Source organism: Phyllostomus discolor, chromosome 9 (genome assembly GCF_004126475.2).
Source record: "Phyllostomus discolor isolate MPI-MPIP mPhyDis1 chromosome 9, mPhyDis1.pri.v3, whole genome shotgun sequence".
NCBI classification, from domain to species: domain Eukaryota; kingdom Metazoa; phylum Chordata; class Mammalia; order Chiroptera; family Phyllostomidae; genus Phyllostomus; species Phyllostomus discolor.
Window position 1 is genome coordinate 2,060,490 of NC_040911.2, and position 12,607 is coordinate 2,073,096.

At 64.7% G+C, this 12,607-nt stretch overlaps 1 protein-coding gene across 1 annotated transcript in view; it reads right to left on the reverse strand.

The window, feature by feature from the left end:
- Positions 1-7,203: 7,203 nt before the first annotated feature.
- The window catches only part of ZNF407 (zinc finger protein 407), a 259,153-nt gene continuing 253,749 nt past the window's right edge, over positions 7,204-12,607 (reverse strand). Inside the window, exon 9 of the mRNA XM_028525040.2 lies at positions 7,204-8,921. Within this exon, the coding sequence (XP_028380841.1) occupies positions 7,639-8,921 (1,283 nt within the window). The 3' untranslated portion in view covers positions 7,204-7,638. The remainder of the gene's footprint in view (positions 8,922-12,607) is intronic.

Sequence of the window (12,607 nt, forward strand, 5' to 3'; positions counted from 1 at the left end):
GGGTTCAGCGGCCAGTCCCCCCACCCTCCAGGCTGCCCTCTCCCCTCACAGGGGCACGTGAAGACTTTTGTCTCCTGTCTGGGAGTCCGTGCGAGGCCCCCGAGGCCTGGCTGGTGCCCAGGCCTCCCTCACACCAGGGTGGCGGCTGCCCCGTTCCAGCTGGGTCCCTGGGCTCCGCCCTCTCCCCACCCCCACCCCGGGCTCCCCTAGCCCAGACAAGGAGGGGCTGCTGCCAGTTCCTCACTCCTGTTCCCCGCTCCCTTCCCCCGGGATGGGGCCGGGGCGGGTGCTGGTCTGCCGGCTGGGCAGGAATTGGCTCCCGCCCCTTACTGGCACTCGGACTGACCGTCACACTGAGACCCTCACATCACTTCTCGTCCCTGCAGGGCCCACGGGGACACAGCACCGTCTCCCGTCTTGGGCTGGGAGGGTGGGGAGGCGCCCAGCCTGGTGACAGCACCCGTTTCCGAAACCCACGTCCAGAGAGCGCCGCGTGACTCTCCAGATGCCGAACACCGTCGAACCAAGTCATTCGACGTCTGTCTCCTGTGCCGGCTTCCCGATTCTGCCCGTAGTGTCACCTGGCCGTTTCTATCAGCTCAGGTATTTTTTTATCCTCTGGGACTCACTCGTCCCCAACCATCCACACCGTCACAACGTGTTTCCCATATGAACGAACTACCGAGTCATCCGCCCGTTCCCTTCCCCTTTCCTCACAGCCCCTGTGTCTGCTCCCCTACGCACACGCCGCCCTGGGGAGGGCGCACGTGAGGCCACCCTGGGGACACCGGGCATCTGACGTCTGTACTCCACCAGGACAGTTGAGCTGGGTGCAGAATTCTTGCACAGGGAGGTGCTCCCTCTTGGACGTCGAGCACCCAGGGCTTATTTTGGAAGCCTGATGCCGTTTTGGTCTCCCACGTGTGACCCCTTTCCTCTTCCCCCGTGGAAGCGCTCACACCGCCTGTCCTAGGCTTCTGCAGCTCCGCAGTGCTGGGCCCCGGGGGTCCCCGCCACTCACTTTGCTGGGCACGTAAGGGGTTCGTTCAAGCTGGAAAACCGTAGCCCTCCGTCTGGGGAGTTTTCTTGAATTCATTGCTTGATAATTTCCTTATTTCTGTTGCCCCCATTTTCTCCTTCCAGACCTTCTCTTAGTCAATTGTGGGTCTCCTACAATACTGATACCTTTGTGTTTGTTGGTTTATCTCCTATATTTAATTTCTTGGCCTTTTGGTCTTGCTTCCTGAAAATACTTTTTACTTTATCTTCCAACTCTTTGATGGATTTTTTAAAATGGCATCTATTGTACTTGGTTTAATTTCTTTGAAGTTCTCTCTGGTGTTGTTACTGTTACTTTTTAAAAATATATTTTATTGATTATGCTATTACAGTTGTCCCATTTCCCCCCTTCATTCCCCTCCATCCTGCACACCCCCTCCCACCCACATTCCCCCCCTTTAGTTCATGTCCATGTGTCATAAGTTCTTTGGCTTCTACATTTCCCATACTATTCTCGCCCTCCCCCTGTCTATTTTCTCCCTACCATCTATGCTACTTATTCTCTGTACCTTTACCCCCTCTCTCCTCCCACTCCCCTGGTGCTAACCCTCCATGTGATCTACATTTCTGTGTTTCTGTTCCTGTTCTGGTTGTTTGCTTAGTTTGCTTTTGTTTTAGGTGTGGTTGTTAATAACTGTGAGTTTTCTGCCTTTTTACTGCTCATATTTATCTTCTTTTTCTTAGAGAAGTCCCTTTAACATTTCATATAATAAGGGTTTGGTGATGATGAACTCCTTTTAACTTGACCTTATCTGAAAAGCACTTTATCTGCCCTTCCATTCTAAATGAAGGCTTTGCTGCATAGAGCAATCTTGGATGTAGGTCCTTGCCTTTCATGGCTTGGAATACTTCTTTCCAGCCCCTTCTTGCCTGCAAAGTCTCCCGTGAAAAATCAGCTGACAGTCTGATGGGAACTCCTTTGTAGGTAACTGTCCCCTTATCTCTTGCTGCTTCTAGAATTCTCTCCTTCATTTTAATCTTGGCTAATGTAATGATGATGTGCCTTGGTGTGATCCTCCTTGGGTCCAACTTCTTTGGGACTCTCTGAGCTTCCTGGACTTCCTGGAAGTCTATGTCCTTTGCCAGATTGGGGAAGTTCTCCCTTATTATTTGTTCAAATAACTTTTCCACTTGTTGCTCTTCCTCTTCTCCTTCTGGTACCCCTATAATTTGGATGTTGGACCGTTTAAAGATGTCCTGGAGGTTCCTAAGCCTCTCCTCATTTTTTTGAATTCTTATTTCTCCCTTTTCTGTTTGTTTGTTTCTTTCTTCCTTCTGGTCCACTCCATTGATTTGAGTCCCAGTTTCCTTCCCATCACTATTGGTTCCCTGTGCATTTTCCTTCATTTCACTTAGTGTAGCCTTCATTTTTTCATCTAATTTGCGACCAAAATCAACCAATTCTGTGAGCATCCTGATCACCAGTGCTTTGAACTGTGCATCTGATAGGTTGGCTATGTCTTGGTCGCTTAGATGTATTGGCTCTGAAGCTTTGATCTGTTCTTCCGTTTGAGCCGGTTTTTTTTTGGGGGGGGTGGAATCTGGTCGCAGCGGTTACGTGATGAGGGGCAAAGCCTCAGGTGCTCACCAGGGCGGGGCAACCCAGTCGCTGGGTCGTGACGCTGCATGTGGGGGCGGGGTCCGACAGGGAACAATGGCACTTCCTCCGCTCTCTGTCGGATTTCAGTCCCCTCTGCCACTTCCCCCAAGCAAACGGGGCCCTCCTGGTGCTGGTTCCCGGGTGGGTGGGCTTGTGCACGTTCTAGGACCCCGTGGGTCTCTCCAGCGCACTCTCCTGTGAGGCTGGGAGTCTCTCCCGGCACTTGAACGCCCACAGGTGTTTCCAATCAGCCTTTTAGGCTTTATTTCCCGGCACCGGGGCCCTGGGCAGCGCGGTCTGTCTCGCTGCCCGTTTCCGCCTCCTTTGTCTGCCCAAGGATGTGGGACTGCGGACAGCCCGTGGCCACGCACGCCTCACCGGGTCTGCCCGTTGTCGCCCTGCGCCCTGGGCGGTCTGCCTGTTGTCGCCCTGCGCGCCCGGGCCTGCCAGCCACCACTCTCCCCGCAGAGACCCCCTCCGCCAGCTGCAGATTCTGCCCCCCCCCCCTTAGTGGCCTGGATGAGTGGTCATCGAACTCCCGTGCAGTTCAGTTTTCAGTCAGATGTGGGGGGTTTTTTGTTTCTAAATTTTTGTTGTCCTTAATTTCGGTTGTGCGAGGAGGCACAGTGTGTCTACCTATGCATCCACCTTGGCCGGAAGTCCTTACTGTTACTTTTTAAGATCATGAAGATTCGTCATTGTTTCACGGAGGCCTATACTCTCATTCCCTAAGCGCGGCTTGTGGAATTTCCTGTAACAATGACGGGTCTGCCGAGCCTCCCTCCCCTCCCTCTCAGCCTGGCGTCCGTGGTGGCGGTGGCCCTCGGCCCTCTGTCCGTGTCCGAGGAGGGCCCACGCGGCTGCAGGTGACGTGGGCCGTGGGGGCCTCCGGGCGGCCGGTCTGGCTGCCGCCGCTGCCTTTTCCCCGGGAACCTCCGAGGTGCCTCGGTCTCCGCCCTCCATCCCGTCCCCCGGGGGGTCTGTCCTCCCGAGTCTCTCCGGGACCCCGGGGCTCCTTCCACAGCACGAGTCGGTGGCCTCCGGGGGGGACTGGGCAGGGAACTCCCCGTCCGGGACAGAACACCGCCCCTGCTGGACAAGGGTGCTCCGGTCCCCTGAAGGGACAGCACCCGTCTCCTTGGAGCACAGCGGGGCCGCGGGCCGGTGCCGCCTGGCCCTTGGGGTCGTGGCCCCGTTTCCAGGTCAGACGGGACGGCTCCGAGGGTGGGCCGGGGGGGCTGGGGGGCTGGGGAGCAGCGCTGCAGGAGGACGGCGGTCGCCCTGCTAAGGGAGCGGCTCCCACCACCAGGGGGCTCCCTGGGGCTGGGGCAGCAGGCAGCCCCCGGGCCCTGCGTGAGCTGGTGCCGGAAGCAGAACCCAGCGTGGGAGTTAGAAGCATGTTCCTCCACTCCACCGGCTCCTGGAAGAGCCACGTGAGTGCGTCTGGGCACAGTACCCGCAAGGGGCGGCGGCCCTCACCCTCCTGCCCCTCCCTGCCCCGCTTCCCCGCCCTCCCTTCCTCTGCAGCCACGAGCCGGGTTTTCCCGCCAGCCAGCCACCGCCATGCCTCCGAGTGGCTTTTCAGTGTCAGGCCTATCAGGAAATTAACTCATCACGCAGTGACAGCTGCTAATTTTTCCCCTCGCCTGTCAGATGGATCGCCTGCTGAAGCTGAGAATGAATCACCCATCCCTGATTAGAAGGTGCTTCCGAAACCCGTAACTGCCACCCGAGCTAACTTTTCCCTTCATGTAAGACGGTGTCACCCCGGAGGAGAAAGAGCGAGTGGTATTCTTCAGCGCGCGGAACGGGAGGCGGCTGCTTCCGTGAGCCGCACGCGCTCTGAAATGATGGGCTGACATCACACAGTGAGGCAACTGGGAACTCACAGCTTCTTTCAGTTTGCCACGTAAATGGCCTCTCTTGTTCCTTAATTCTCTTCCTAGAGCCAACTAACTCCGGGTTAGAGCTCTAAGCTGGTCCCCCATATTTTTCTCCTCCTTACACCATTACTTCACCTTCACACCCAGGAGCACTGAGCTCGCCGGACCCGAGGACCCTGGCACTGTGTGCGCAGGGTCAGGGATTCCCGGGTGCCGTGTCCCGGGCAGAGGGGCCGGTCTGCAGAGGGCGCTGCGGGAGCTGTGGGGCCTGGTCTGACCACGGCTGGGCCGGGCCCTGCTGACTGGGCCCGTGGGTGAGGGCGGCCAGGCCTGGCCTCGAGGGGTCTGCCCTGACTTCTGTCAGGGGGGGGTCTCCACGTTCCTGGTGGGGCTGACGGGCAGCAGCGGGCTTTTCGGTGCTGCTGACCCCACCTGAGCACTCTCACTTGTTTTTGGTGCGACCCCAGTAGCTTCAAGGATGTTGTTCTCTGTGTCCCCTGGTGACGTGGGCCGCCTGCCTGCGTGTTTCTGTCCTGCGGGTGGTGTGTGTGTGTGTGTGTGTGTGTGTGTGTGGCATCTCCGCCCCCTGCTCCAGCCCGCTCAGCGAGGCCTGCAGTGCTCACAAGGGCGCCGAGACCCCACACCTCATCCAAGTGACCCGTGTGGCCGCACTCCCTCCTCCTAGTGGAAACCGCTGTCCCCGCTACTGGCCACCACAGGCCGGAGCACCGGCCTCCGTCTGCTGTGGAGGGTGAGTGCCAGCCCGCGTCTCCGGGCTGACCTGGGCAGGGTGGCTGGCCTTCCCCGCCCACCGCACGCCCCTGGGGCGCGATCACTGAATCGGGGGTGAGCTGGGCACCCCAGGGGCCTGTGTGGGCTGCAGCCTCCAGGCCCACAGCCCTTCGCTTTGTTTTTTACTGGAAAAGGCTCTCTCGCATGACACCCCAGTAGAAACTCCAGGGACAGCTCGTGGGCTGGCACGTCATGGGCAAGCCTGCGCCGGGGCCCCTGGGCGCCCTGCGGTCCTGGCAGATGTGCAGTGGGAGAGGAGGGAGGGGACCGCCAGCCCCACTCAGTGGCGGTCACAGGCCGGAAGAGCCCACGGACGCCTTCGTGGTCCTGGGGGTCCGACACACCCCTGCACGGTGTCTTCCTGCGAGGGCCTACCCTTCCCACATGCGTGCGGCTGGTGGCCAGTTTGACACTGTGGTTGCACACGCTTGATGGGGCGTAAGTGCCACAGAGACACACCCTCAACACGTCAGCAGCGGTAAGCGGCAGCGTGTGGGCGCCGACAGCCTGGATGGGCCGGAGGGTCAGCGGTGCAGCCTGGGCACGGCGGGGGGTGGGGCTGGGGGAGTCAGCACCCAGCCGAGGGCAGGGTGCCGGTGTCGGGGTGAGTGAGAAGAAATACTCCCACTGGAAAACACCCCCCCCTTTCGTCTTTCTCCAGCGCGTGGGAGGCCAGGAGGGGCGCCCCTTTGTAAAGGTCGCCTTCCTGAGGACAACGGTCGGTGCGGGGGGCGGGCAGCGGGGAGGACTGAGTGGCCCTGCCCTGTTCACGGAACACGGGCCAGCCACACGCGGCTAACCAGGGATCCCGGGGCCAACCCTGACACTTCGCCTTGTGGTTTTGGGGGGGCGCTGTGTGAAGGGAGGTGGCCCCGGGGGACGGGGCCCCAGGCCGTGAAGGCCAGGCCCCCTGCAGCTCGCCTCCACCCTGTCCACTCGGACAGGGGTCCGAAAGCCGCGTGTCCCCAGATGAGAATGGAGCCGACTTCCTCCCCTCCCCTCCCCGAGACTCCGCTCTCCCGCCCCGCCCGGGCCTACTAACCGTGACCCAGTGCGTCACTGCCACCAGCTCCTGCCTGGGCCTCGTGCCCGCCGTTCCGGACGCCGCACTGGGCACGCAGGTGTGCGTGCGGAGCCAGCACACCTGCCCGCGGGCAGACCGGGGGAGAAACCGCGCCTCGGGCAGAGCGCGTTCTCGTCGGTGTCCTGAGCGAACCCCGGCCCCCGGCCGGAAACACACCATCACGGTTCTCCTTTAATGCTGCAATTTTATTTCAAAGAAAAGAGAAACAGAACAGAACCACCTGTGCAGAGCGGGAGGGGCGACTTGACAGTTTCGGAAACGAAAGAAGAGCAACTGCATCAAGGAACAAACTGCTGGAACGTAAACTCGCGGCCCGCAGCGGCGGGGGACGCGCCTCTGCGCGCCCCGCCCACCACGCACCACGCAGGCCCTGGGGCGGGGCTGCGGGGCTGCCCCGCGCGTCCCTGCTGCCCGGCAGCCACGCACCAACGCAAATGACTAGCGAGTCCTGCGAGGTGACAGCGACATGAACAAACGTCATAAAAGCAAAACATTGACGTGAACAGTGTTTTCCAGACTGCACGCTCCCCACGTGGGCGTCACTGGAGGGAACGGAGTCGAGGTCAGAAGCACTGGGCTGCCTTGACCAGGGCACGTTTTAGTTAAAAATAAACTCCAAGGCCTTTCTGAGCCTCGGGACTCCTCGGTTTCTTCGTAGCGGGTGCAACCAGAGCTACCAATCCACCTGCCGCGGGGAGAGAGCGCAGGGCGCGGGAGGCGCGCGAGGGGCATGCTCTGGCCTGGGCGCCCGCGGAGCTCCTGCTTGGATGCCGCGGCCGGGCCACACCGGGACGGGAGCGCCTGCAGCTGCGGTCTCCAACCAGACCTACAGCAGCGCGTGGCCGCCACGTGCTGGAATGCCAGGGCAGACGGCCTCCAGCGGCACCCCACATCCCGCTTACGTTCCCACCAGAGGCACAGCGCTTTGCGAGCTGAACCGGGACAGCGTCTGTGTGCGGCGGGCGGGGGCGCAGAGCAGAAAGCCAGGCCCTCCGGACCCCGGGACAGACAGACAAGGAACCAAAGACCCAGCACTGGGCGGAGCTGGCGCGTGGGCGGCCTCATCTGCCTGGCCGGGCCCTGCGGACTGCCTGTCCCGCCCGCCTCCCTGTGAGCCCGGCCGAGAGCGGAGCGTGCTGGGTGCCCCTCTGAGCTGCCCCGCCGCCGTCCTCCGGGACCCTGTGCCCAGCGCCCGGGGCCTCCCAGACCCTCCCTCAGCCTCAGGCTTCCTGGAGTTCGTGGCTGTCTCTTTGGCTCTGAAGGACAGTGGCTGCCGGGGCGCCCTCCTGGGTGTAAATGACCATGCTGGTCAGCGGCTCGGGCCCCCCGGCCTCGGTCCCGGCCTGCAGCAGCCCCTGCGCGCTGGCCGCGGCCTCGAGCACGGCGTGGGAGTACACGGCGGCCTCCTCCGGCGCGCCGGCGGGCAGCTCCGTCACGATGTAGTGGGTGGCGCCCTCGGGGAAGCCGCCCGCGGACTCACGCACCATGGCCTGCACCAGCTCCTCGGTGACGATGATCTGCGAGACCTCGCCGTGCGGCCCGGCGGCCGCGGCCTCCTGCACCAGCAGCCGCGCCCCGTCCCGCGCCAGCACGTGCACGGCGCCCTCCTCGTTCACGAGGACCTGCGTGACGCCGTCCTTCCCGGGCGGGCCGGCGGCGGCCGCGTCGCACACAGCGAACTGCAGGACGCCCTGCACCACCTTCTTGAAGGCCACCTGGGCCCGCTCCTGCGAGGCGCCGAGGGCCGAGGGCCGGACCACCTGGGTCAGCACCTCCAGGGGCTGCGCGGCCGGGCTGTCCGCCACGTCCTGGAACAGGTGGATCTCGGCGGCCTCGGGCTGGGCGGTGGGCGGCACCTCCTGACCAGGCAGCTGGACCAGCACCTCTTTGTGGCTGGCTCTGCCCGTGTCGCCGGCCCCGGCCCTGCCCTCCGCCCCTCCCAGCTCAGAGACGGCGCACAGCAGGGCGTCCAAGGCAGAGGCGGCGTCGGGCTGGGCCCCGGCAGCCTCGCCGAGGTCCAGGAGCTCCTGCTTGCCCACCTGCTGCATCACGGCGCTGCCGGGGCTGAGGGGCGCGGCCACGGGGCTTTCCACCGAGCCCCCCACCACCACCACCTGCGTGGCTTCCTCCGCCACCTGCTCCGGCAGGACCGGCTCAGGGGTGCCGCCATCCACATGTGCCCCACCAGGGCTGGTGGCAATGACCTGCCCGTCTTCGGTGATGTGCACCACGCGGGCCACCTGGCCGGCCAGCGCCAGCGTCTGCAGCGTGGCCGCGGCGGTCTCCTCCACCGAGGCGTCCAGGGCGAAGTCCCCGTCGTAGCCCTGGATGATGATGACCTGCTGGACCTGCTCGGGCACCGCCGGCCGCCGGCCGCCCCGCAGGGGCCTGTCTGCCATGGGGGCCTCCTCCGCCAGCACGGCCGCGGTGAACGGGCTGTCGGTCTCCACGAACGTGGCCCCCTGGCCCTTCAGACGGCACTCGTAGGACTTGGACACGATGCCTGTGGGAGACAGGGGCCGGTTAGAGCCAGCAGGACGCGCCCAGGACGCACAGCAAGAGAGTGAGACCCTTCTTCCGCGGGCACTGTCGGCCTCCACGGAGTGGGGACTGTGCGCCCCCATGCCACGCACTGGCCGGGGAGGCTGCCCGCAGGGACCCCGGCAGGCAGGGGCTCCGGGCCCAGAGCAACCGGGGCGGCACCGGGCACTGGGTCCCTCCGCACTCCTGCTCTGACGCCCCGACACCAGGCCCGGGGCCCCGCCCTGGGAGGGAGTCTCACCCCCGACCCCCCCACTCCCACACCAGCTGTCGTCCCCTACAGACAGGCACTGGCTGGGGTGAGGTCCGGACACAACCTCGCCCGGCCAAAGGAAGACCTCTGGTCACCGCCCACCGTCAGGCGGGGCGTCTGGGTGCTCCAGCCACAGCGGGAGAGCCCCGCCCGTCCGCTGTTAGAAACGGGCCGTCCCTGAGCCCAGCGGCGGGGTGTCCACATGCCGTGCAGCCCCCCGCCGGCCCGGCGTGCGCTCCTGGGCCCGGGACCAGGGCCGTCCCCTGGGTGGCGGGCAGGACGCTCGGGGAGCAGAGCCGGTCAGCGCGGCAGAGGCAGGTGCTCCGCCGGACCGTGGAGGGGCCGGGTGGGCACGCAGCCCCCGAGCCCAGCGTCGTCGGCGGTACAGGCTGATGTGCCGTGACGGAACCAACCGGAGCCCGGGTGAGAGCCACAGTCTCCCCTTTCCCGAGGAAGGGCCCGGCCCTCCCGCCAGAGCTCCTGTTTTCTCCCCCGAACCCCAAAGTGTCCGTGGGTTTTCTTAGCACCCCCTCCTCCCTGCCTACGTGAGAACCATCTCGGAGCGACTCCCACTGTTCCCGTGTCTCACGGGCAACTCCACGGCGGAAACGGCCCACTGCACTCTCTCCAGCGGAGGTCGCTTTGTAAAGGGCACACCCCGTACTCGGGGGAGGGCCTGGAACCGCTGGGTGCCTCGCTGCCAGCCCTCCTTAACTAAGAGCCGTTCGGTGGGCCCCGCCGGTCCGCCCCGAAGGGAGGTCCCCCAGCACAGCCGGCTCTGAGCACGGCCGCAGCAGGGACCCCCGCGGGCTTCAGGGCTCAGCAGGGACCACGGAAGCCGCTGAGCCACCCCGGCTGCGAGGACCCGTCGGGCTCCGACCCCGAGGTTCCGGACCTGGAGCCTCGCACCGGGAGTCAGAGACGCAAACTCCGGGCCCACTGCGAGCACGCTCCCTGCACGTTCGCAGTCCGCCCCCGGGGTGCCTCCCCGGTGCCCCCCCCCCCCCCCCGCCCGCTGGCCCGTGCTGGGCTGGCAGCAGGGGCTCTCGGAGTCCTCAGTGTCGACTTTCCGTGACTCACGCTCTTCCAGCCCCGTGACGACGTGACCTGTGTGGGAGTCCACTTTTCAAACCCAGGTGAGCACCAACTCACACTCTCCTTTCTCGGCAGACCGTCTCGAGCGTGACCCTTGGGGGGACCATGGAGTCGTCACAGGCTCTCGGCTCTCGAGAAGACTTGTGCGGCCGGTCAGGACACTCCACCACAGTGGCCGGTCCCACCGGCCCCCTCGGGGGCCACCGGGTCCTGGACCAGCAGGGGCTGCACGGGGCTGGGCGGACGGTGGCAGGGGAACCAGGCCCGCCGCGCCCCTCAGCCGGGCAGAAGCAGACCGCCACAGCTGACAGGTGACGGCGCGTCCCGGAGTCCCGCCGAGTGGCTCGCCCGGGGAGCCTCGTGCACCGCGGGTGGGAGCGCAGACGGGTGCAGCCACTGTGGGGAGGAGGGTGGAGGGTCCTCGAAACGAAAACAGGGTCTGCCTTATGACCCAGGGATCCCACTACTGGGAGCAGATCCTAACAATCCCGTGACACTGGTTTGAAACGATGCACACACCCCTACGCTCATTGCAGCGTCACTTTCAGTCGCCAGTATACATGGAAGCAGCCCAAGGGACCGTCGGAAAACGCGTGGGTAAGAACCTGCGGTGCACGCACACAGCGGAGCGGCACTCAGCCCTGAAAACCGCGCAGTCTCATCATGTACAAGCTCGGGGGTGGGCCAGGAGCACGTTGTGTGAAGTGCAGTGAGCCGGTCAGACAGACACACGCACCCCGTGACCTCACTCACGTGTGGGACCGAACGGACAAAAGAAATGAACCAGAAGCCGACCCGGACAGCAGACGGGTGGTCGCCGGAGGGGAGCAGGTGAGGAGGAGCAGGACCCAGACTGGCAGGCGGGCCGGCGCGGCAAGGCTTGGGGGACAGAGCCCGCAGCACAGGGACCGCCGTGCGCGGTGCCAGGTGGGTGCCAGGAGCACCGGGGACGCTGGGCGGTGCGGGACCTCGCGCTGGGCCGTGGCGCCGACACGGACACGGAAGAACGCCGAGAGTCTGCAGCAGCTGGAGGAAACAGAGGAGGAACGAAGGGCTCCCCTGGCTGGTGACAGGTCCTGCCTCCGTGTTCTCTGCCCCTCCCCGAGCACAGTGGGGGGCAGCAGCGGGGGGGGCGGGGGGGGGCCCCCGGCCCGGCCCCCAGCAAGCTCACGCCTACAGCAGGATGCCCCGCGCCTCCACCGGCTGTCCTGAGTCTCGGGGACAGGTGAGGGGCACGGGCACCTGTCAGAGCCCACCTGTGCGCCCCGCTGTGGCCACCCCCTCCCCGCCCCCGCCTGACACGAACACACAACCCATGGCTTCCGGGGGTTTCAAGGTCGGTGGGACCGTGAGGTGCGGCTGGAGCGCAGGGACCCGACAAAGCACGGGCTGGCCCCCGTGCAGGTGCTCGACCCTGACCTCACGCGGTCTTCTCGGCTCCGACCCTCAGAGGCCAGAGGCCTGCTCAGCCGGGTGTGGGGAGGCCGCCCCAACCCGGTCAGTGTGCCGCCCACAGGGCCCGGCCCTCCGGCCTGGCAGGCTGACCGTCCGCTGGCTCACGTGAGCCGGCAGGTCCCCATCACATGGGCTCGGGGCGCCTGCGTGCCCCACGGGACCTGGCTCGACCGCGCTGATTCTGCCACTTCTCTCCTCTGCAGCCCTGGACTTCCTTTAATCTCAAGGTCACTTCTGGTCTAGCTTCGGGTGTGGAAATAGAGAGGGACACAGAGGAAAGGGAGGTGGCCCTCACGTCACCCCTCCCCAGTTAACTGAGGGCACACACTGCCTTCCCATCAAACACGGGAGGGACAGCTGCCGTGGCGGGGCACGCACGTCCCACTCTTGGGACCAGTCGGGAGAGGGGCCGCACGCTGAGTGACAGCCGTCCCCCGCTGTGCACACGGGACAGAGCGCCCCCTGCTGCCCAGGAGTGCCCGGCCCCTCCCGGCACTGGTGACGAGGCTGCTCCGCACTCTCTCCGCGTTTATCCGAGCCCAGAGGTGGGCGGCGCCACTTCAGACCGTCGGCGTGACCTGCGCAGGCGCACACGGCCGTCACCGCGGCGTGGCGGCGTGGGGGGCATCACGGCGCCGCCACCTCCACCTCGCTGGCACGGGCTCGCCGTCCGGCACGGCGCGCAAACATGAGCGCGGGCCGCCTTCTGAGTCAGCAACGTAATAACCCCGCGGGCGCGGTCGGCACCGCTTTGAAAATCCGCACCTATAAAACGTGGCGCCCGAGTCAGGCCCAAGGAGGCCCGCCCACTGGGGCGCCTCCCACTGTGACCGTGAGGAATCCGT